This window comes from Phaethon aethereus, assembly GCF_964289735.1.
Source record: "Phaethon aethereus genome assembly, chromosome: 1".
Taxonomy (NCBI): Eukaryota; Metazoa; Chordata; class Aves; order Phaethontiformes; family Phaethontidae; genus Phaethon; species Phaethon aethereus.
The window spans coordinates 68,550,541-68,573,240 of record NC_138575.1 but is presented as its reverse complement, the minus strand read 5'-3'; the positions used below and the strand labels follow the sequence as shown (position 1 = coordinate 68,573,240).

The following is a 22,700-nucleotide window of genomic DNA, read 5'->3' as shown; positions in this document are numbered from 1 at the left end:
GTCCTTACTCTGTTGTATTTACTGCCAGGTAGACAATCTACTATAACTTATGTTGTCTTAAAAAGTACTAAAAAGCTGAATTATACTTGTTCGGATGTTGTAACACAGTTTGGAGAGGTGGGGCCAGGAGGCACTTGTGGTTGAACCGACTGCTGACTGTGGTGAGAAAGTAATTATTTAAGGCTGCATTTCTGTTAAAGAATTGGATTCCTGACTGGTGGTCTTATCATTATTGAAATGACTGTAGGCAAACATGAAAAAAGTTAGATGCGTAATTATGTGCTTTATTTAGCGTTTGTCACTGTTGATGATGAGAATTTTGCAATGTGTAGGATATATGGAACCGTTTTTAAAGTAAATAAAAAAACAACAAGCTACAGTGTATCTCTCTCATTTTAGCTCAGTATGAGGTAATGCATACTGAAGTGCTTTGAACTTTATTAATTCTGTGAGGATCTCTTTCTTCAAACTAAAATTGTGGGAAGAACATTATTTTAAAAGCACAAGAATGTTATAAAATTAGAAAATTATATCACCAGTTGTACTAAGAAACTAATTTATTATTCAGAGCTTGTTTACTCGGATAGTGTTAGGGTCTTCTCTTTTGTGCATTTTTTGAGAAATTTCTTGAAGCAATAAAATGCCCTTGTGTCTCTGTTTAGGACTGGCAGCCTCCATTTGCATGTGAAGTACAAAGTTTTCGTTTCACTCCACGAATTCAGCGCCTGAATGAGCTGGAGGTGAGCTTTTCCACTGTTGATACAATTTGGTATTTGCACTGAAAGCAGTAGGTCTCCTTACTTGAGATTTGCATCTTGGCAGGTTTCTGGATGGGAGAGACTTTAGAAACCCATAGACCACATCAGTGTTTATACTTGGCAGTGGCAGAGTTCATATAAAATAACTCTCCACGGCTTTGAGAAAAGTCTGGTTTTTATTTTATTACCCAAAATAACCACAAGAGTTTCACATTCAACTGGAAATGTCGAAAATGAATGCCAAGTACCATGTTGTATAGTAAGAGCAGCCAGTGTCTAGCCTTCAGAGCTCCACAGGCAATGAATTTTTTTCTTAAAATATTTACTGCTGTTCTGAAGCTCCTGGTTGCCTTATACTGTCTTGGTAGTGCCTTGTAAGCCTTAAAATGAACTTTCAAAAATCAGCTTATTATAGTTGTTTAATTTGATGTTTAAAAAATGTATGGGAGTTTTCTTGAAAGCAGTACGAGTACCATTCTGTCCTGGTTTTTCCTTTTCTCTACAACATTTCTCAAAGCCTTGCTCTGTTCATATACCAAAACGTCATGTATCATTTGGCTTGTAAATGGGTCTCCTTATGGAAAGTGATTTGAGTACTCCAAAAATACTCATGGGAGGAGGCCCTTCTGCAAGTTTAAGGCATATATAAAACCTGTTTGTAACTCTTCCCCCCCCCTCCCCCCCAATGTGTATTTTAATAATTGCTCTCATGTTTCTCCCTGGAATGCTGATTTTTCATAAGTATGCGTTTTGGTTTCAAACCAAGACATAGGTAGGAGTTTGATTTATAGGTTCTTGAATGCAGAGAGAAAAGCATATACAATTCTCAGTTTGTAAAGATCTTTCTTTTTAATCAGTGTTTCTATTTCTAGGGTTTTTTTACATGAGTGAGAAATATGTCACTTGCCAAGCTGCACTTTGAAAATGTAAACACTATAAAAACTTGTCATGTTTTTTCTCAGGACTGTAAGGTATTGTCATGCTTATTTTGTGACATGTGTTCACCTTCCTTTATTGATTGCAGGCAATGACAAGAGTGAAGCTGGACTTCTTGGATCAGTTAGCAAAATTTTGGGAACTCCAAGGATCCAATTTAAAAATCCCTGTGGTGGAGAGAAAAATACTGGATCTCTATGGTCTGAGCAAGGTGAGTAAGCAATTGTAGGCCTTGGTCAGACAGGGGCCTAATTTTTCAATCAACCTCAAGAAGCCAAGCAACAGGGAGGCCTTGTTTTACAGCATTAATCTCATTAATATGAAGGTTAAATGAGAGTGTGGAAAAAAAAATACAGCGAAAGAGATTTTTAAAAAATTGAATGGTTATGGCAGACACATCAAGCACAGTTAAATTAATTGCCTTTGGTTGCACTCTCTACAGCATGTATTCCTTACCTTGTATACAGCTTGAACATCCTGATGTCAGCTGGCCACTTGCTTTTTAATTCTCCTTTTTTACATACGGTAGAGCTGCAGGAGTTTTGAGATGGTTTTTGAGAAGGCAATGGAATACTGTGTGCAGTTCACCTCCTGACCTGATGATTCTCTAATGAATTGTTTTTGTAATTGCTCCCTCCTCTCTCCCAATAGAGATTCTCCTTTATGACAAGAATTTTGGCGAGTTTATAATGTCAACTTCTGGAATAATTATTTTAATTAAATTCCAAAACAGGTTAGGCTTAAGGTTGGCTAGAAATTTATACTGTTATAGTTGTGTTTGGTGTGGGTTTTTTCAAAGTTTGCACACAGATAAAATCTCCGTTGGAATTTGCTTCTGCATTGGTAAAATATATGTACTGTTATAAACTTATCTGCTAAGGATGGATTATTAATACAAACAGGTAGATTTTTTCTTGCAAGGTGAGAAATTAAGATATGGTAGAGGTAAGGAATTAAGATAAGGCAGTTCTAGTGCTTCTAGGTTAGAGCATCAGTTTCCATTCCCCATCAAGATTTCTTTCTCAAGTAAAAATGTAAAGATCTGAATAGATTTTATTTTTAAGAAAAGAAGTCGTAGTCTTTTGTACAGTCTGGAATTGCTGATAAAATGCAGGGAAAAAAGCTGATAAAATGTCTTCCACTGTTTTTTTCCTTTTCATGTCTATGGTAGTTTGCTGCGATATGCAGACTATCATAGTGATACTGAGAAATATCTGTGTCACTGTTATGAGCTGGAATATTTTAGTTTACTACAGATATGCAGGTCTAAGTTTATTTAGTCGCTTAGTGGCTTCTCTAGCCATTGTTCATGTATAGATAATTTTAGAAATCAATTTTTCATTAATTTTTCACAATTTTCTTTGGAAGATAAGTTGAAATTTAGGAATAGTTTCATGTAAAATGGCTTTTCTAGCACTTTGCTATAAATATGAAGAAAAATAATGATCATTAATATTGTTCTAAGTGTAGCTATCTGATTATAGGAGAAGCCAGAATTAACTAATTTATTTGTCAGCGTAACGGACTTTTGAATTTATGTCAGCCTCAAAAGTAAACCATAAATTTCACTCCAGTAACAAAATGCTTTTGCTTTGAGGTTTCTGACACTGTGTGAAACATTAAGCATGAAATTTGGTCCTAACATGTAAAGAAATGTAATGCAAAACTACTGTTGTAGAAATGCTATTAGTCTTACAATAACGTTAAGTGAAATTACAATCCATTTGGGTTTTAAGCTGCTTGGCAGTGCAACTGTAAATGGAATGGAGGCATTGAAGATGTGTCCAGTGTTTCTGAGGAAGCAACTCATATGCGATTATGATCATTGCCTGGAGGCAAATGATCTGTCGTTTTTCATTCTATGTATGTATTAGTTTCATGTAAACAGTGGTAGTTCCATATGTGAATTACTAGAGTCAAATTAAAATCAAGTGTAAAAACCAGACTGAGTTAATTGGAAGGTAAATTCAGTTTCTCCCCTTTTTACAGTAGTTTCTGTTCTATTCAGGTTTTGAGAGAGTTTCTGTAACTCTGAAGTTGTGAGCTCCCAACACTCCCTTCTGCCTGGGGTCTGTTAGAATGGGCTTCACTTCTGGCCAGACTTGTGTTTTGCATCAGAGTACAAGTCTGGTGAGAGTTAACTTTTCAGTTTGTTCTGATGGTGGGGTTTGTATTCCTTCCAACACATCATAAATCTTAACTGTTGGACTCCTCCTGTCTAGGACAGTACGCAATTTACATTTACTAGGAAGATTGTCATGTTAAATGTATTAAGTAGTGAGGATGAGTAAGTGCTTAGTTATTAAAGTACTAGTCCTTCAGGAAACAAAAACTGAATTTAGGGTTCTGTCACTTCTTAATAGAACCTTTTAACATTTGGTTGGTTTAATTGGTTCTTGGTTTATGCAAGGTGGTGAGAGCAGCTCAAAACCCTTAACTTTTTTATTTATGCGTTTCAGATTGTTGCCGGCAAAGGAGGCTTTGAAGTAGTCACTAAAGAGAAGAAATGGTCTAAAGTCGCAAGTCGGCTTGGCTACCTGCCAGGAAAAGGCACAGGGTCGTTACTCAAGTCTCATTATGAACGGATCTTGTATCCCTATGAGCTCTTCCAGTCTGGGGTCAGCCTTATGGTGAGACGTTTCTCTTTCATGATGTGAAGAGGGGACCAAAACTGCATATAGAATGCTACTTGTTATTGCATGTGAAACTAGGATGTAGCATTTATGCTTTTAGAAGCTTGAGCTATGTAAACAAAGCTAGAACCACCCTCATACTTACCTGTGACCCAATAATGCTAGAAGTTGTAACGTGACCTTGTGTAGTTATTTTCTGATAGTCATTTCTTTATAGGACTGAGGCCCACCCTATTGGGAAGAAAAACAGGGCAAAAGATTATATGGTTAATTGGAAAGATGTCTTTCTCTTGATAAACTGACAGTTGCAATTCAGCTTCCTTATTTGAAGGGTGCATGGATTAATTGGCCTCTTGTCAAAATGGCGTGTGTAATGCTGTGTGCTTTCACTCATCCTGTTTCTTAGCAAACAATGATTCACAGACCATGGAATGATTAGCACTGCCTGATCAATCAACCTGGTGTTCTGTGCTCTGATCCTCTAGGGCATCCAAAAGCCAAACTTGGACCTTAAGGAAAAAGTGGAGGCTGAGGAACTCAGTTCAGATGCTCAGGCTTCCCCAAAGCAGGCTTCAAGAATGAACGTTGTGCTGAAGAGAACCAGGCGCGTCAAATCCCAGGTACCCCTGCTAATTGGCAGCTAGGGACAGAGAACGCTTATTCCTTCTACCAGTGCAGCAGCCTCTGTCTGGCTGTAGGAGCCTGCTCAAAAGCACCACCAGGAAGCAGTCTTCATTCAAATAAAATCCAGAGAAGGATGTCTCTCTGAGTCCTGGTCTGCTTATGGTAGATGCACTGTTTATCTGTAAGCTTTTAAAGGCTCCTTTTTTATTGACAAGTGGCTCAGGTACCTTTGCAGTGAATATATCTGTGGAAACTAAACAGGTAGAAAACCATTTGTGAAATGATGTTGAAGTTTCTGCTTCTGCAAAGTTCGAAAAGTTTTTTTTTTAACTTTTTCAAATATGCCCTTTAGTTACACAAATGCAAATATGTGTAGCTAAGTCTGCTAATTGTGGAAATTGCACTTGGGACAAATTATCTCGAGCTGGACTGACTGTTTTTCTGAAGAAATTAAATAGATATGTGGGGAGATGCTCAGCGATGTCTGGAACTGTATAGGATTTCCACAGTTTTTCTACTGAAAAGAGCAGTTTCGTTTCTTCTGGATTAGTGGTGTTACAGGAATTTGTGATATTCTACTAGGTGATATTAAATCCTGGGAGTACCCCCCCAGTAAATCTCAATTCAAACTGAATCACCACCATTTAAAATGCTGTATCATTAGAAAGAATCTTGGAGGCTTGTCCTGATGGCTTCATTGCTTCTATTGCCCTATTTAAAGCAGGCCTTCACCTTTTGACAGATTCCTATTGCAGGCATCCTAAGGCTCTTCACAGCAGGTCTAGTGGCTCCCTGTTGGCCAGTCAGCAGGGAACATGGGCAAAAGCTGGATTAATACACAACAAATGTACTACTTGCTTGATGCCATCCTAGACTTACTTTAAGCATCACGAAGTTTTTTCAAATGTTCTTAACTGCTTTGTTCCAAATGTATCTTTCTTGTCACTGAGGTATTTGAGTATCCATTTTCACACTTTTCTCTGATGTCATAATGTAGACTGAATTGTCTTTTTTAGTCTGTTTTCTTAGCTTACTGAAGCTGACTTGATGTTATTTATTGTAGACATATAACAGTGCGTCACAAAGGCAGTCCCAGAGATCTTACCAGATCTCTTGAATCACGTAGTGTTAGCGACCTAACCAGAAAAAATGAGAATGCTGAAGGAACTGAAGCAGTCATTCATCATGTGGAATTCTGCTTTGGATTTGAACAAATCTTGTGCAATAATGCCAGTATGACCCTTTTTTCATACATGGTATAAAAGTATTGCTATGTTGTTAAGATCCTGTGGGATCTTTTCTCCTGCTGATTTCAGTAGAATCATGGTACTTCTCATTTCTCCTTGTTGGAAAAAATCCTGTGGTGATCCGGGCACAGTATAGCTGCTTCATTTCATTTAAAGGGGCTGCATTTCAGAAATGAGAGGGGTGATTTTACTTGGATCCTCTGCAAAAGGTAAATACATATGTATATATTTATATATATATTTAAATGCCTTTTATTAGGCATGTAGCCATGGTGTCTTTTAAGCATTACAGTTATTAAAATGGCTGAAAAGAGTTCTCTAATGCAGGAAAAAACATACTTGCATAGCCAGGAGAAGTATTTTTTGGCTGTGTCGGAAGCTGTGTATAACTCTGAGTGAACTCTGGAACTGTATTTAGAAACATACATTTGTCCTCAGTAGCCCCAAATTGTAGAAGTGTAAATATCTGAGGAATGCTGAGAAATTCTTCCAGATTTCAGTGCATCTCCTTATTGTAGACAGGACTTTGTTTATTGTTTGAAGTGCATACCTGGAATTGTACCAGAGATTGTCTTGATAGTCTTCAGAGAACAGGTAAAAACAAAAACAAATTTTTAGAGAAAGTGAAAAATAGGGAATGAGAACTCTCCTTTGCGAAAGATGAGTTGGGAATCTTTGGACACTACAATCAAAGTTCAGTTGAATACATTGTCCCTGAATAGGAAGAGGATAATTTGGTGATGAGAGATTCTGCTCAAAAATAAACTTAATACTTCATTCTCTTTCCCTTTTCTCTGAAAAAAGCTATCACAAATGAAAACCAGAGAAGGGCAACTGGATTACTAACGGCTTGTAAAGAAAATATCCTTAAGGAAAGGTTAAATTTAGGAGACTACTTCTTTCTTGGAAAAGAATAGTGTATCTTTATAGATGATCTGTTAGGGTGTATTTTAACTGGCAAGGGATTTGTCTAATCAGATTACATCATGATGATTTCTGGTAGAGAAATGCAGTACTGGAACAAAAAGATAATGAAGTGCTCTCTTTTTAAAGGTTATTAACTTAATGTCCAGAGAATTTTCTGAAAAATTAAAACCAATTCTAATTCTAATATCTGCTTTCATGTTTCCTTTACAAATTTGGTTCGTTGCAGAATAACAGAATTAATAAAATAAGCTTCCATTTTTTTAATTTGAAAGATATCCTTGCATGGGAATAGTTGTGTGGAACAAAAGGACTCTGGGACATGCTGACAAATACCCAAAACATGTAAATATTTTGATTCTTGGTTGTAACTATTATGGTCTTGTGCATTGGGGATGGAGAGGTGGGGATGCAAACGTTTCTAAGTTGATGAGGGTGGGACAACAGAAAAAGATAGTGTGAGAGTCCAGTGTAACTGGATCATGTTATTAGGATTCGCCCATATACCAGAAAAGCCTTTGGGTTGTACTTTCAGTTGAGAAGGTAAAAGAAACAAAAATATGTCTTCATCCTTCAGAAAAAAAAATGAGGAGCTGAGAGTAGAATCACACTTAATCAAGTTCATTTTGCTTACATGGAAAAAATACAATGCAAAAGTGTGATGGAGTTTTTGTGGTGTTAGCTATGAGAAAACGGCAAAGAATGCAAGATTTCTGCTTTCATGCATTCACAGTTTTGAGTTTGGTGTTTTTATACAGTCTTAAAGGACACCGCATAAAGACTACTCACTGGGGCTTCTGAATGCTTTTGGTATTCACACCTTAAACTATCAATATCCTGGCAATGTTCATGAGGTTATATAGCAATCTGATTTTTAAAAAAACATTTAGATTTCAGTATACAACCTATTCTTTCTGAAAACTGTATAGCTTTTTCCCCCTGAGCATGAATGGGTTGCATCCACTTAATTTTAGTAGAATTCAAGTAAATCTGGGTGGTGGAGTTCTGAAAATATACTTAGGCAATGCATTTTTAAACAAAGCTGTAAAACTGTAGAGAGTTAATTATTTACTTTTAATAAATATGGTAGTAAAATTATTTTTCAGATATCATTGAGAAAATTACTGTAGGTCACAGTAGCAGGAGAGAGAGATTGTGGAGATTGTTCATAAATGTTGCTGAGAAAATTGCACTGTGCTGAGAAATGTAATGTTTGTTGATTCTGTCAGGTTCTGTTAGTTGAGAGAATGCATAATCTGTTAATGAATTTCGGATGGGAACTGAGGGACTATGAAGTCTCCAGGCAGTAAGCCTTCCTGTACAGAAAAAAAGTCAGTGTTTCCTTATGCCTTGTTAGCCAAAAATTTATGAGGAAAAAAATGCCAGTTAGCATGCAATTTCAGAGTGGGCTTACAAAGTTGGTAACATATATCTAAAGTGAAAATAATTTAATAGTGACATAGAATTCATAAATGTTTAAAATTAGAATATCAGCAATAATCAGTTTGTAAAGATGCTGGTTAGCATACTTCATACACAGTTCAGTAGGAACAGGGACTCTAAATATCACTAAAAATTTCCTTAGATTAATAATGCCTAGGAAACAATATCTCTTTTAATGTGTTAGGAAGCAAGAAAAACAACTGTTTCAGACTGAATAAATGGAAATTATCTTCCTTCTTTTAGCTTTTTTGCCAGTGCATTTGAACTTGGGTTGTTTTGTTTATTGATTAAAAACTGACTGCATGTCACCCCAAAGGAGCTTATTTCGTGCACGATACATCAGGCCATAACTGTGGAAAAAACAGGTGAAGTGTCATCAGTAAGTTACTTGAAGATAACCTTGTTGGTATTAGATTTGCTGAGATCTTTTAAGATAAGCGAATTTCAGGAGGATTGCAAATTATGAGAATTTAGTGGCCTTCTGTATCAGCTTAGAAAGGGTTTTCAAAGTATGAGGAGGCAACATAAAGAAAATACCAAGGCGATTGCATTGCAAAAAAACCCCCAGAATATGGAGGTTCTTTTGCTCTTAGGTTAGTGGCAATGATGTGAGAAAATGAGGTAGGTGAGTAATGGGAAGTAGAAGTTCAGATGAACAGAACACTTCAGGAACCAACATTGCAGGGCCATGGAGTTGTCTTCTAATGGGTCTTTTAATCTCTGGTTTTGAGGTTGCAGGGACACCATGAGTAGCTGTGATTTCAAGAGTTGTAACATTTGATCACAGATAAACCCAGGAGCAGCCAAGCTTGAGGAAGTAGGTTGGAACTCATTAGCGTCACATGTATACGTCCACGCAAGGAAGCAGATTAAGAAAATCCTGTTGAAACTGTGTGTGTGTTAACATCCAAGCACTTGACTGAATCATGGTGATTTTGAAATATACTGCTGTGGCATTCTTCTTGTTTATTTTTTTGCTAAATGTCAAACCTGGTTGTCTTATTTGCTGTATACTTTCTATAGTTTTATCTGTAATCCTAAATAGGAAATAGTTTTGAAAGTTGGGACAGAAATGCTGTCTTTTATTCCATTTGCATTTGTTCATTGGCTTTAGGAACAGAAAATCTTTTCTTTTGATGCCTGTGTTTCCTTTCTTCTGATGAGCTGATTTTGTAGGAGAGTGGAATATAAACAAATTATGAAGAAACCTGGAGGGGATGGTTTGTGCTGATGTGGTCTTGTTTTTATTTTTAGGCGGAGGCAGGGGAAATGAGTAGAAATACTGAATTGAAGAAGCTGCAGATCTTTGGAGCTGGACCCAAGATGATGGGTCTGGCACTGGGAGCAAAGGATAAAGAGGGTAATTAAGTCTTGGGCTCATCACTTTGTAAAGTAACGAGGCTGTTAAATCTTTCTGTGTGTCTCTAGAGACAACATTAAGAAGACAGCAAATCATTATAACTGGAAAAAGAAAGCTAAGTATTTTAGGGTTTCATTCATGGGAGAGATTTACAGGGTGCTTCATGTAACTTGGCATAGTTTCAGCTCTTTATGTATTATATACTAACAATAACAATTAAGCAGCTGTTGCATGAACTGAGTGATTGGAAAGGAAAACAGGATTTGACAGTACTGAAACTGATCCTGCTAGCTAAGTGCACAAATGAGGAGTGTAATTCACTCTGTTTTGTGAGGCAGTCAGGATCACCTATGAGGATAAGCAAAATATGTTTTCGTAATCTCTGTTTATTTTAGATTGACTGGGTATAAAAAGGCTTTCTTTGGACTGTCAGGAAGTTTTTGATATGAAAGCCAGTGTAGCAGGCTGGACATCTGTGTTCATTTTGAAAGTTAAGTCTATCTTGATGTAATACTAATTAATAACTTCTAACTTTATTTAACTTCAAGATGAGGTGATGCGAAGACGCAAGGGAACCAGATCAGAAGCGTTTGGAATGCAGATGAGGCAACGCAAAGGAGCTCTTTCTGTCAACTTTGTAAGTTTGATTGCTTTACTGTGATTTCTGATAACAAGAAATTCATTGACTTACTAAATTTTTTTTTTCTAAAACACCCCCCAATGGATGAATGGATGGACACTGCAGCAGTGATACTGTTATGGGAAGAATGAACAGTAATTTGAAAAATAATCTATGCTCTAGGTTTCTGTTTTAATCTTTTGGACAGGGAGAATGTTGCAATGTGAAGGTACTTGCTGATCATGGGTTTGAGGACTGGCTTTGCCACACACTTCTTGCATGCCTTCAGTAGCTCACTTTGTATTTGAGCTCCTCTTTGTAGAACAATTACTATACTACGTCTCTTCCTTAAAAGATATTTTGAGGTGGTCCAGTATTTCAGGAGTTTGTTTTTTAGCAGTTCCAGCTTTCATGACTTTTCTGTTTTGAGTTTAAACTAGTCATTGTTCAAGTCTATGCAAGAGAAACTCCTAAGGGGAAAATTTAAATGTTTAGTGCTCTGATGTTTGACCATGGAAAAGCAGTGTATAGGTGTTCTTAATGTCTTGCATACCACATGAGTTTTTACTTTTAAAGTGTCATAATTTAGCATGCTGAAGATGCATGCTTTTAATATCTTAGGAATTAGGGTGTTAACTAATAATTCAGCTGTTCTTTTTTCTTAGCCTGAGAACACTTACAAGAGCTTATTTTCAATTTCAATGTAGAAGGCCAAGGCAACCAATAGTCTTTAGTATAATTATATTTTTATAGGTGGAAATGCCTTCTGGGGAAAAAAATTGTGGGAGAAGCCGGATATTTAAAAAAACAGATCATTGTGCAGTTGCAGCTAAGTTAGAATTCGTGTGACTTGAATTTTTTTTTAATGGTGCTACTGCTTCAGAGTATATGGTGTTCCTAGTCTGTGTAAAGTGTTGTGACTGTTTTGTTTAAGTATGCTTTAATTTAAAAAAAAATTGTCTAGTCTCTGTTTCTTTATAGAAAACTGTATTTTTTTTTTTTTTCACTCTTTCCATTTACTCCTATTTATAAGAGAAAATGAAAATACTATAGCAACAGAACTGTGGTTTTGGAACTGTATTGCTGTAACTGTAATCTTGTGAAATCCTGTGGCTTAGTACCATTTGGTTCCACACTTTTTTTTTTTTTAATACTTGGGTGAGAGATCTTCAGGGAAAGCGGTCTTCAAAGTGCACAGGTGATACATTAGCCTTATGTAACTTTTGTCTGAAAAATACCGTGCTGCAGTTTTGTTTGTACTTCTTCCTCATTCATTATCTTTTTGTGAAATGCTAACTGTGAAATAAAGACACACCTTTTTCTTTTTACTCTCTGCCCCCTCCCCACCAAATATAGTTATTTATCGTCATAATCTTTCTGTGTTTCATTACATGATTAGGAGGCTTATTTGTGGTTATTGTGTAATCACAGATAGCTTGTTGTGGATATGTATTTCAATGCAGTCTTTGTATTTGACAAATCATCACTTGGGCTGACATAAGAGGAGGCTATTCTGTGATTGCCATTTTAATGCATTTTTAGTTTTGGGAAGAGAACCTGAAAATGTCTGCAAAGGTACTCTCCCTCCCTTTTGTATACCTGCAACAAAAACAACTAGTTTGGTGTTTTAGACAGATGTGATATCCATGACAGTGAGTGCATGGATTTTTTTTAAAAAGGGGAAAATACGTTATTTTTTAAAATTATTTCTTAAGAAACTTGAGCAATCTTCTTAAGTGGTGTATTATTGCATAGTTAGGAAGTTGCATACTTAACTAGGCTGGTATAACTAAGATGGGCTTGACATCAACTATTTAACACAACTGTGTGAACCTAAAAGCACATATTTTTGTGACATGTTCATGAAAATAAGAGATCCCCCAAAAACCATGCCACCACTTCTGGTGTTATTTTGAGCTGCGGGAAGGAAATATGGGTAGTGCGGGTTGCCCAGTGATTGACAGGGGTAGCAGCAGGTCTTGGAGCAAGTGTTTTTCATTAATTTCATGTTGTTATTCAAAATTTATACATAAGATAATTTTTTAGCTGTGATAAAGTAGTACATAGTTTCTTAATTTAGATTATGTTACAGATCTTCAGTACTATATCAAATATTTATATTAAAAGTCCTTTGGACAATACAGTAAGCAACAGCAAAGAAAATTTAAACCCTGTTGATATGGTTTTCTCTTCAGTCCCTGAGAATATCTCCCAGTTAGTGTTCTTGTTGAGAGATTCTCTTGGACACGTGTGAAAATTGTTTGCTGTTGTATTGGGATTAATACTTCTCTCTTATCATCTGGAGTTTTTATGCTTTATTTTGGAGAAAATGAGAAAGAAGTTGGTACCTTTACATGCAGTTTCCTTCCCCTCCCCTTGAACTTTTAGATTGAAGTCTGTAGGTTTATGGATTTTGCTACCTCTTCTTTTCCATTGCAGAGATAATCACTGTACTGTTGCAAGTGATGGCATGTATGTTTCTGAAATAGTTTTTGGAGATATTCCTTAGCCATGTGCTCTTTGTAGGGATTGAGTTTGAATTGTTTTACATGAGAGCAACCCAAAGAGATTGAAAGCATGAAGTTCTGAAAACTGTAACTTAACTCTTTTGCCTTAGAATAATGTAAATGAGATGCTACTTTGAGTTATATAGAAAACACTTGTCCAGCTGAACTGGATTGTTATTTTGCAGCACTCAAAGTCCCGCTGCCCCCCATGTATTATTGCTTTGGGAAACTGAAGTATAATCATTTGTTATCAACGCCTCTCAGAAAACAGAGGAGACTGCATTCACGTTCATATATCGGACTTTAGGATTACATTCTTTGTTCCTTAGTTTCAGGAAGGCAGGTTCTGGATGAGAAAACTTTTTGTAACTTCTATTTTTTCTTTTTTTTTTTTCCTTTTGTCCCCACAGGTTGATCTGTATGTTTGCTTATTCTGTGGCAGAGGAAATAATGAGGACAAACTGCTACTGTGTGATGGATGTGATGACAGCTATCACACTTTTTGCTTGATTCCTCCTTTACCCGATGTACCCAAAGGTGACTGGAGGTGTCCGAAGTGCGTTGCTGAGGTACAGTTCAAGAACTACTCAAGCTTTGTATGTATATTCATATTCCTGGAAAGACCAGAAGAAAAGCAGTTCAGCTTAGTGCTGTTCCATCTGGGTAGCAGCCGTAGTTTTGTTCGGAATATTGTCAAGAAGAGCTGTGAATCTCCAGCTGTTCTTGGTCGATGAGCCATAAGGAGAGAGAAGTGTTCCTTCTAGAGCTTGGCCATAACCTTTGTTTATTATATGGCCATGCGACAGCTAAAACTTCAGCCTTTGTATGCTAAGAGCTGAAACTCAATTTGATTAACTGGTAGTGGGAAATCAGGGTGAGAAGTAGGATTGTGATGGGCGTTTCAGCATAACAATGAGACATTTTGTAAACTATGAAGTAATCAAAGTGTGCATCACAGGGAGCTTTGATTATTGGGAAGTCATCGTAGCATTGTTAGAATATGTTGTGGCAGAAAGTGAAGGAACTAATTTTAAAATTTCTAGGTATTTTAGATTTGGTTTAGACTAGAAAAGGAACTGTTGAGGCTCTGACAGTGGAAGCAGTTGAATTTCATTGTTCAAAAAAGGCAACCTACTGAGTTCTGAGAGATGACTGATCAACAGGCTAAAGGCAGCGAATATCATTTGATTGGCTTGGTATTTGTCTTAAAAATTATACAAGCTCAGGAAATTGGTAGATGTAGGTTTCAGAGGAAAAAAGCTTACTGTTTCTACATCTGTAATTTTGTGACTGCCTTTAACTTTCTAGACCGTGTGTTTTTTCCAAAAGGGGCAGTTGGACACACACGTGTATATGCCCATTTTCCCCCACATCCTCCACACCCTTCCTGGCTGTGGGCTTCTGCAGTTTTCTTTATGGTGGTGTGTGAACAGTTGTGCAGCCACATAATGAGATGGATCAGCTCACTGCTCTCTAACCCTTCACCAAGAGAGATTAGGTTGTCAGATGGACTCAGGTAGATGCTGTTGTGATAGAGGTAGAAATTCATAGTTACAGGCAAGGGAGCAGATGCAACTAACCCTTTGGGCTGCCAGTCACAGAGTGGATTAAGCTACTTGTTGTTCCCTTAAGGGAGAGCAATAAAGGAGTATTAGCAAACTACAGCAATCCAATGTGGAGGTAATTTAGAGAATATAGTGGTAAATATAGTGACTGCAGTGGTTTAAGCATGTGGAAACTCACAAGAAATATCACTATTACTACTGCTAGTAAAAACAGGGATACATTGTGTGCAAGGAAGAAATATGCATGTGGGGACAAAATCAGGAGAATTAAGGTGTCAAATAAGTTGTTACTAGCAAATGATACAGAAGTACTTGAAAAATTCTGGAAAGAATTGAAAGTAAGGGGACGAATGGAAAAAACATAGCTATATTATATAACGGGGAGTGAATAAATAACAGCAGAAAAGTGTTTGAAATGTTCAGTAGTGCTTTTTGCCTCAGTTTTTACTTTAGATGTTAATTGTGCACAGATACTTAAAGTAATGTTAACAGCAGGGTACTGGAACAGAAGCTAGGAAGAATAGGGTAAGGGCTCTTATATCTGTTCAGGTAAACATTGTTTGACAGTGTTTACAGATGTAGATTCTCTGTTGCAGGCTCCATTTTAAGAACTACTTTGATAAATGTCTAAGGATAGTTTCTCTTGAAACAAAAGTAACTACTGGTCTGTTGAATTCTGTTCCAGTCCTGTTTCTTTATGAATGAAAAGTTGACTATGAGATAGTTCTATGTCATGTTTGTGTTCAAATATGACTAGTATATATAAACATTGTGTCAGATACAAAGGAGCTGAAAAGGACACTGTAGAAATGGGTGGGCAGAGTAGCTGAAATGTGAACTAGTATTTTTTGCACTCTTTGGATGAATGGGGATAGAGGAGTGGAAGACTTGAAGATTTTCTGTCAGATGGACCATGTCTTGTTAGCTGCATTGCAGTGTTTTGATTTCCTTGTTCCTCTTTCCTCCTATATACTTTAACAGCACCAAATCAGTTGATGATTTGCTGACTTGATAAGACTGAAGCACTTGCAGGGTTTGTTCCTGTGCAGTTATTCTGCAGGTGCTTGAATCCAGTTGGTCTAAGAAATGTCTTACGGCTGTCTAAGCTTCTTGTGCACTGTCTTACTCTGTGGCTGGCAGCAATAGATGATGAAACTTAGTTTTGGGCAAGAAAGCAGAAGTGTGTAGCATTGGTGTTTACAGTGTTAGATTAGCTTCTGTACAATTAATTCTGGTCTGTTTCCATTGTGGTAGGACTTCTTCAGCTGAGGAGAGCACTCAAAACTGATAGCTTATTGTGTTTGGTAAGGACTCTAGACACTAGGGGTTTTTTTTGCTAAAAATGTAACTGTGTCATAATCTGCTGCAGGGAACAATATTTTTATGTTCCATCTCCTAGGAATGCAACAAACCCCGTGAGGCCTTTGGATTTGAACAAGCTGTCAGGGAATATACTCTCCAGAGCTTTGGTGAAATGGCTGATAACTTCAAGTCTGATTATTTCAACATGCCGGTCCATGTGAGTTTCAACTTTTGTTGTGATTCCTTGTAGGAATGTTTTAGCTGATCCTGGATTTTTGCTGAGACGTCTTAGCTTCATTTAAAGAAGTGCTATAAGCTTCAAACATGTAAACAAACGATTTAGCTTTCTGGCATCTGGTCTCATTTCAACTTCATTTTATCCTTTTCCTGTGATGGATAGATAGCTTTATTAGGTGTTGGTGTATACCTTATTGGCCATACTCTGGTTAAGTTCTTGCCCTTTTTGATTAATTGAACCAAGTATCTTGTTCTTGTTTGGCAAAGGAGTCTTTCTCCTGCCCTTCCTATGGCATTTGTCTTGGTTGAGTTTGTTCAGAGGGTAAATCATTGTTTTCCTTCCTGTTACAGTCTTTTCTTGTAGACAATAGACTGAGTCTGTCTGATAGTCAGGGTTGGTTTTTTTCTGTTCTGCATCTCAGCAGCACTTTTACAACTAGCTTTTCTGCTTTGGCACACTTCCACAATTCTACTGTCCTGTAGGCTGCATGCAGCACCAAGTTCCTTCTCCTCTCTGGGTTCTTTGTAATTTATGGGTATTCTTGCTAAAGCTTCTAGCTTTTAAGGACTCCTGATTATGATACAATTCTGGGACACTGAGCGAAGCAAGGAACAAAACTTATTTTACAAATAAGCTTCATAAATCAATGAATATAAATAAGAGTTGTAATGAGCTATAGGAAGACTACGCTCTTGAACACAATTCTTTATCTGAATTTCCTTACTGTTACTCAGAAGTTCTGGTTATTATCCTCTGAAATAATTAGGAATTTGCATGCTCTTCATACTGTTTGCTGCTTGGCTTCTGCTGGCTCTCTCCTTCTCCCCGTCTTTTTAGCTGTACTTCTGGTAACCCCATTTATTTTTTTTTCATTCCATCCCTTATGATGTGGCATCCTATTTCTGTTATACTGCAGCCACTACTAAGGATTACAGATCTAACTGTGTGACTTTGAAGAAATGGAGGGGAGAGAGGGAGTGGCCTTTGGTGTTTGAAAATTCATGGGGGATTAGTAATGATGTACTGCTTGAATGGTAACTTTTATGTCAGGTCTTATCTGCACATACCGTAACATCTTCTCCACTTTCAGATGGTTCCTACTGAGCTTGTAGAAAAAGAATTCTGGCGATTGGTGAGCAGCATAGAAGAAGATGTCATTGTGGAATATGGGGCTGATATCTCATCCAAGGACTTTGGAAGTGGCTTCCCAGTGAAGGATGGCCGACGAAAGCTGATGCCAGAGGAAGAGGTGAGGAGCAGGATATGCAAACCGATCCCATTCTTTGCTCTGCATAAGATTTCACATTAAGAATTTAGGTCAGAAATCAGCATGGGTTTTTTTCATGAAGAAGTTGCTTAAGGCTTTTGCATGCACTTAACATCCCTTTTGAGCAGGGCATTAATCTGATATTTTAGATTCTTTTACAGATCTGGTTGCTGATAGCTAAACTGCTTTTCATGATTTAAGTCACACCTGGCTTGTATTGCTTAATCTTAGCAGGCGAAGATATGCAAGTTGTTGCAGTATGCCTGACTATGAGGAGACTGATAAGATTTTTCTTCTTTCTTGTTCTGAACCTTTTCATTATAGTTAGCTACAGAAACATGATTCTAACCTTCTTAGGAGGTTCATAATATGTAAAATAAACTAACTGGATTTAGCTTGTTTCTCTGTCTGTGCATACTGTAAGAATGAAAAGAGGTAGACACGGCATCCAATTATAGAAAGTTTTATAAAGAACTTCTGGTAAGTATATTACCTATTTTCCCTCAGATCTTACTGTAGCCTGTCAATTTTTGGCTGCTTATATGTTTAAATTCAGATGAAATGAGAGTAAAGGTGTGGTTTCATGATTACACTGCCCCAGATCAATTTATACTGCTTGCTAGAAGAGATAATCCTGCTCACTATTGTCTTCCACCCATACCAGTACCTTTGTTGGCTATGCAGTGATTGTGTAGCTGCTTAGTGAGTCAGAACTGCTTGTTGATCTGTTTGTATGAAAGTAGTAATTTGAAGTATTTTCTAGCCAGATCACTTAAGTAATCTGACTCACTGCATTGTCTTTATATATAGTGTCAGAGCAAAGGAAACAGTAGGAATGTGTGGCTGAGGTGAGGGTGTGACCAGTCCTTTCAGCAACTATGGGATTATGCCTAAAATGACTGTGAATCTCTGCTAACAGCTTTTTTTTTAAGGTGGAAAGTAGACTAATGTTAAAGCACAGTAGTGAGCTTTTAAGGCACTCTGTTTGGATTCTTGTTTTTTGTACAAATTGTATTTGAAAGTAAAGATGGGATTGTTTAAGTGCTGATGCTGTCTTCTCAGAAATGAGTGCTTAGGAATTTCTCCTCTTGAGAAAACTTTCTAAAGTAATATGTGAAGAAGATCAAGATAAACTGCAGTGCAGTAAAGCAGGTCTTAAAAAAGCTGAAATAATAACGTAAGATTCACTGCATTGTTTACAATCTTAAGTTATCCAATTTTATTGAAGACTTTTATCTTTTGTTCTTCTACTAGTGTTGCTGGTATTTTGTTCCACCAGAAAAACATGAAACCTATAAACTTCGTACAAAGATCAAAGCCTAAGTATATAAGCCTTGATCCAAAGAAGATGGGTTATGTATGTTGAAATACTAGGACTGGCCTTAAATCTTTGTCTGATTGCTGATTTGAGGTATTTAAGGAAGTATTTCCTAGTTCTAATGCTTCATTTTTGCAGAGTATTACCCATTGTCTACTGTAGAAATGGATAGGCTGATCTCTTCCTTTGTACTTTCGTCTTCTGGAGTTGGCATCCATATGTTGTTCTGATTTGTTCAGAATTTTTCTCTTTTTTTGTGACAGGATTATGCACTCTCTGGTTGGAACTTGAATAACATGCCAATTCTAGAACAGTCAGTCCTTGCTCACATCAATGCAGATATCTCTGGCATGAAGGTACCTTGGCTGTACGTAGGGATGTGCTTTTCCTCATTTTGCTGGCATATTGAAGATCACTGGAGCTATTCCATCAACTACCTGCATTGGTATGGGCTCTCCTTTGTGCATCTGCCTTACACTGCCCTGTTTGCCATTAGTAAATTTGTAGTTCTACTTGAAAATGCCTGTGCACACTCATGACATTTTTAACCAAAAAGCTAAATGTGATGAGCAGTCCATATTCTTAAGTGAAGCTGATGAAAAGAGAACACAGATACTGGTATAAGCACTCTAGTCTTTAGCATTAACTGATTAATTGTGTTGCCAAAAATCCAGTGTCACTGTAAAATCATGCTTTACAGGCTCACATCTTTTCTTCAAAAGCATTTGGTTTTGAACTGAGTTACAGTTCCCTGCTTTATAATCTAAAGTTGGTATGCCCCTGTGCGGGAAATGGAAGCTGCTGCCTAGTGGTTTACACAGGCATCAGAGCTGACAGTTCAGCAGCAGATGTGTGTATACACAGAAATACTCCTATTCAAGAGAAGAGAAATTTGAAAATAATTCTGACTTTCAGAACAATCCTAGAAGGGTTCTGGTGTTTGGGGTTTGTGTTTGAAAAGAAGAATCGTGACAGATTAACTGTTTGCATTACAGTCTTCCCAGTTCATCAGGCGCAATCACAGTGGATGGAGCAGGGGGGAAGGAGGGGAAAGCTGGGGGCAGCACCCCTTCAGAATAGAAGCTTTGTTGTACATCTGGTAAGGATAAGTCGATAGCCTTTAGACTGTGCTCATTTCTAGAGAAGCATGTTTGCTAGTAAGACCTGGTCTACAGGCTCAGGAGGGGGATTCATTTTGTTTGGAGTTCAGTTGTCCTCAGCATGCTATTAACTAGATCAGTATGTGAGAGTTTTGTGTCAGCTGGTGAATTCCAGCAGCCCAGATGCATAGTAGTATTTTGCTGGGGTTTACTATCTGTCCCCTACCAGTAGATGTCACTGAAGCCTGTAGGAACCACAGAAAGTGCTGCACCATTCCTCATCTAACTTTTGAGATGGTTGGTGGCGAGATTATTAAGACAGTTAAATAGTGCTATGTAAATGGTTTCAGGTATTTCAGCAGACTACTGCTTGTACTTCGTAATAAAATAAAATTAAAAAATAAACCTCAGCACTGTAGATACTAGGTCATTACAGTTTATTTTGGTTAAGACAGGACTGGGATAATATATTCTCAAGTAATTTTCTGTTTAGTTTTGGTCTCTTCCCTCATACTTAACTAATTCATGTTATTAGGTATTTTAACTTAGAAGTCCAGTGGACCACTGGTTTTCAGTAATTGGTTATGTATATTAGAAAGGATTGCTTATATTTCATTGCACTGTTTTGTGTTTTATTCTTTCCACTTCTTAGCTGGTATACTATTCCATTGGTTTCAGGAATAGGACTACTCCAGGCGTAATTGAGTGGAGGAGTACCAAAATCTCTTTTCTCTTAAACATTAGCTGGACAGCCAAGGTTTTGTTTGCTAAACTTTAGAGCATGGTAAATGGCAATTATCTTCCATGTTAGACTTGTCATGGCATGCTGTCAGGTATGTTGAGAGTTGTGTTGTAGTGTATTGATTTTTCTGATTAGAATGATACATCCTGAAGAAGACAGTTAAATACATCTTTGTGTCTGTATGCAAAATATTTGGCTTGTGTGGACAGTGGTGCTAGGTTTGAGGTGTACTTGGTTGGCACTGTTGGGTGGTACCGTTACTTTCCTTCAGGTAATGTATTTATTACTGTGGTTGTGTTTTGTTAGGGGAGAGCCAAAGACATGGTATGGCGTGCCCTCTCATGCAGCAGAGCAGCTAGAGGATGTGATGAAGGAATTGGCTCCTGAGCTATTTGAATCCCAGCCCGATCTCCTGCATCAGCTGGTCACTATTATGAACCCCAATGTGCTGATGGAACATGGTGTACCAGTGAGTAGCACATGAGCATTTCTTATATAAGTACTCCTATGCACTCTCTTTCTTTCATGCTGTGCCAGATTTGTGTAACAATGGTTTGGCATAACCCTGAAGAATTTTTATGGTGGACATTTATGTATTCAATTTGTTAGTTTGGGGTGTTTTTTTAAAGCTATTTTCTAGAATCTTCCCTAGACTCACTATGAAATTTACATTATCTTATACTAGAAGTGAGTGTGCCAAGCTTCTTACATAAAATATCTTACAGAACAAGTGTACATTGTGTGTTACATTTAATTTTAATTAGAAAAAAACCAACTCCCTGCCATAGCAGCAAGTTTGTCTGTGAAATGCTTTTTGACGGTAAAATACTTGTCTTATGTTCAGTAGAAATCTCAGCATTACAAAATGTTTTTTTGACCAAACATAATTGACTGCAGACCTTTAAGCAGCAGTTGCTATCATTTGCTTTTGTCTTGGGATAAATTGCTTCCCTGACAAATACCCCAACAAAGCAACCCATAAACTGTTTCCAGAAGCTTTTGCGCTTTGTGGTGTTATGCATTAAATGAGGATAGAGAAACATGCCTTTTGGGATTCATAAAAGGAATTTAACTGTTGGCCTATATAGTATGTTTTCTGGAGTGAGGTTATAAATTGAGGATTCACTTTAAGAATCCTTACCACTTTTGGGGTAGCTGTGTTGCCTGTGGTGATCCATAGGTTAAGAAAGTGGTGTTTAAATGTCTTGTAATTGTGTCTTAAACTTTGTTGCAAGTTTCATATTTTTTCTTTTTTTCCTTTATCCTTACTTGTATTAGGTATACAGGACCAATCAGTGTGCTGGCGAGTTTGTTGTGACCTTTCCTCGTGCCTATCACTCTGGATTTAACCAGGGATATAACTTTGCTGAAGCTGTGAACTTCTGCACTGCTGACTGGGTCTGTTCTTTTGTATATGTTTGCTATGCCTCTGCATCATCTTTGCAAGGAATGTGTTAGTAACATGTTACATAGTGTGCTTTATATTTATAGTTCCTGGTACAGCAGTTAAAGAGACTGATGGGAGTTTCCATTAAACAATTTTGATGAGCACATACTTTTAAGCAGCTTCAAACTGAAACTTTGGCATGTGGTCTTCCTTCTTTAATTATTGATTTAACCAAAAAGTGACATCTCACAGCGCCTTTAGCTAGTATTTCTGTGATGCCTCCTTCTGAATTTGGTACAGATTAATGTACTGAGTTGAACAGCTGTTGTCATTGGAATGTTGGAGGCAGGCATATAATATACAGTCTTTTGTTCTCCTTTTGTGCCAGCTCATTGCACCTTTTAATCATATTAGTGCTTGTTCTAATAGCCATGCCACACCAGAGCATAGCTTATGTAGATGCTTCAGTAAGTTGTCAATTGACAAGTGTGTCCTATCACTATGTAGGGTTTACAGTTGGAAGTTACGATCTCATCTGTGGTTTATCTATTTAACTTCTCTTTTGTTATCTTCAAATAGGGATTTTAGTCCTTAATCAGAGAATTCAGGAAAAAAAAACATTTCATGAGAAAAATTGTTCAGGATTGACAGTATATCAATGTTCTTTTCTCCTGTGCTCATCATATAATTGTGTATAGCGTCTCTGAAAAACTGCTAAACTCACACCAGC

General features: G+C 37.2%; 1 protein-coding gene across 1 annotated transcript in view; it reads left to right on the top strand.

Annotated features, from left to right (window-relative positions):
• Window positions 1–22,700, top strand: part of KDM5A (lysine demethylase 5A) — a gene marked incomplete at both ends in the record, with an annotated part of 47,949 nt that overhangs the window by 1,409 nt on the left and 23,840 nt on the right. The window contains 12 exons of the mRNA XM_082011653.1: window positions 663–740; window positions 1,783–1,905; window positions 4,154–4,324; window positions 4,813–4,947; window positions 9,820–9,925; window positions 10,474–10,562; window positions 13,462–13,620; window positions 16,016–16,135; window positions 17,247–17,405; window positions 19,005–19,186; window positions 20,890–21,052; window positions 21,862–21,981. Of these exons, the coding sequence (XP_081867779.1) occupies window positions 663–740; window positions 1,783–1,905; window positions 4,154–4,324; window positions 4,813–4,947; window positions 9,820–9,925; window positions 10,474–10,562; window positions 13,462–13,620; window positions 16,016–16,135; window positions 17,247–17,405; window positions 19,005–19,186; window positions 20,890–21,052; window positions 21,862–21,981 (1,605 nt within the window). The remainder of the gene's footprint in view (window positions 1–662; window positions 741–1,782; window positions 1,906–4,153; window positions 4,325–4,812; window positions 4,948–9,819; window positions 9,926–10,473; window positions 10,563–13,461; window positions 13,621–16,015; window positions 16,136–17,246; window positions 17,406–19,004; window positions 19,187–20,889; window positions 21,053–21,861; window positions 21,982–22,700) is intronic.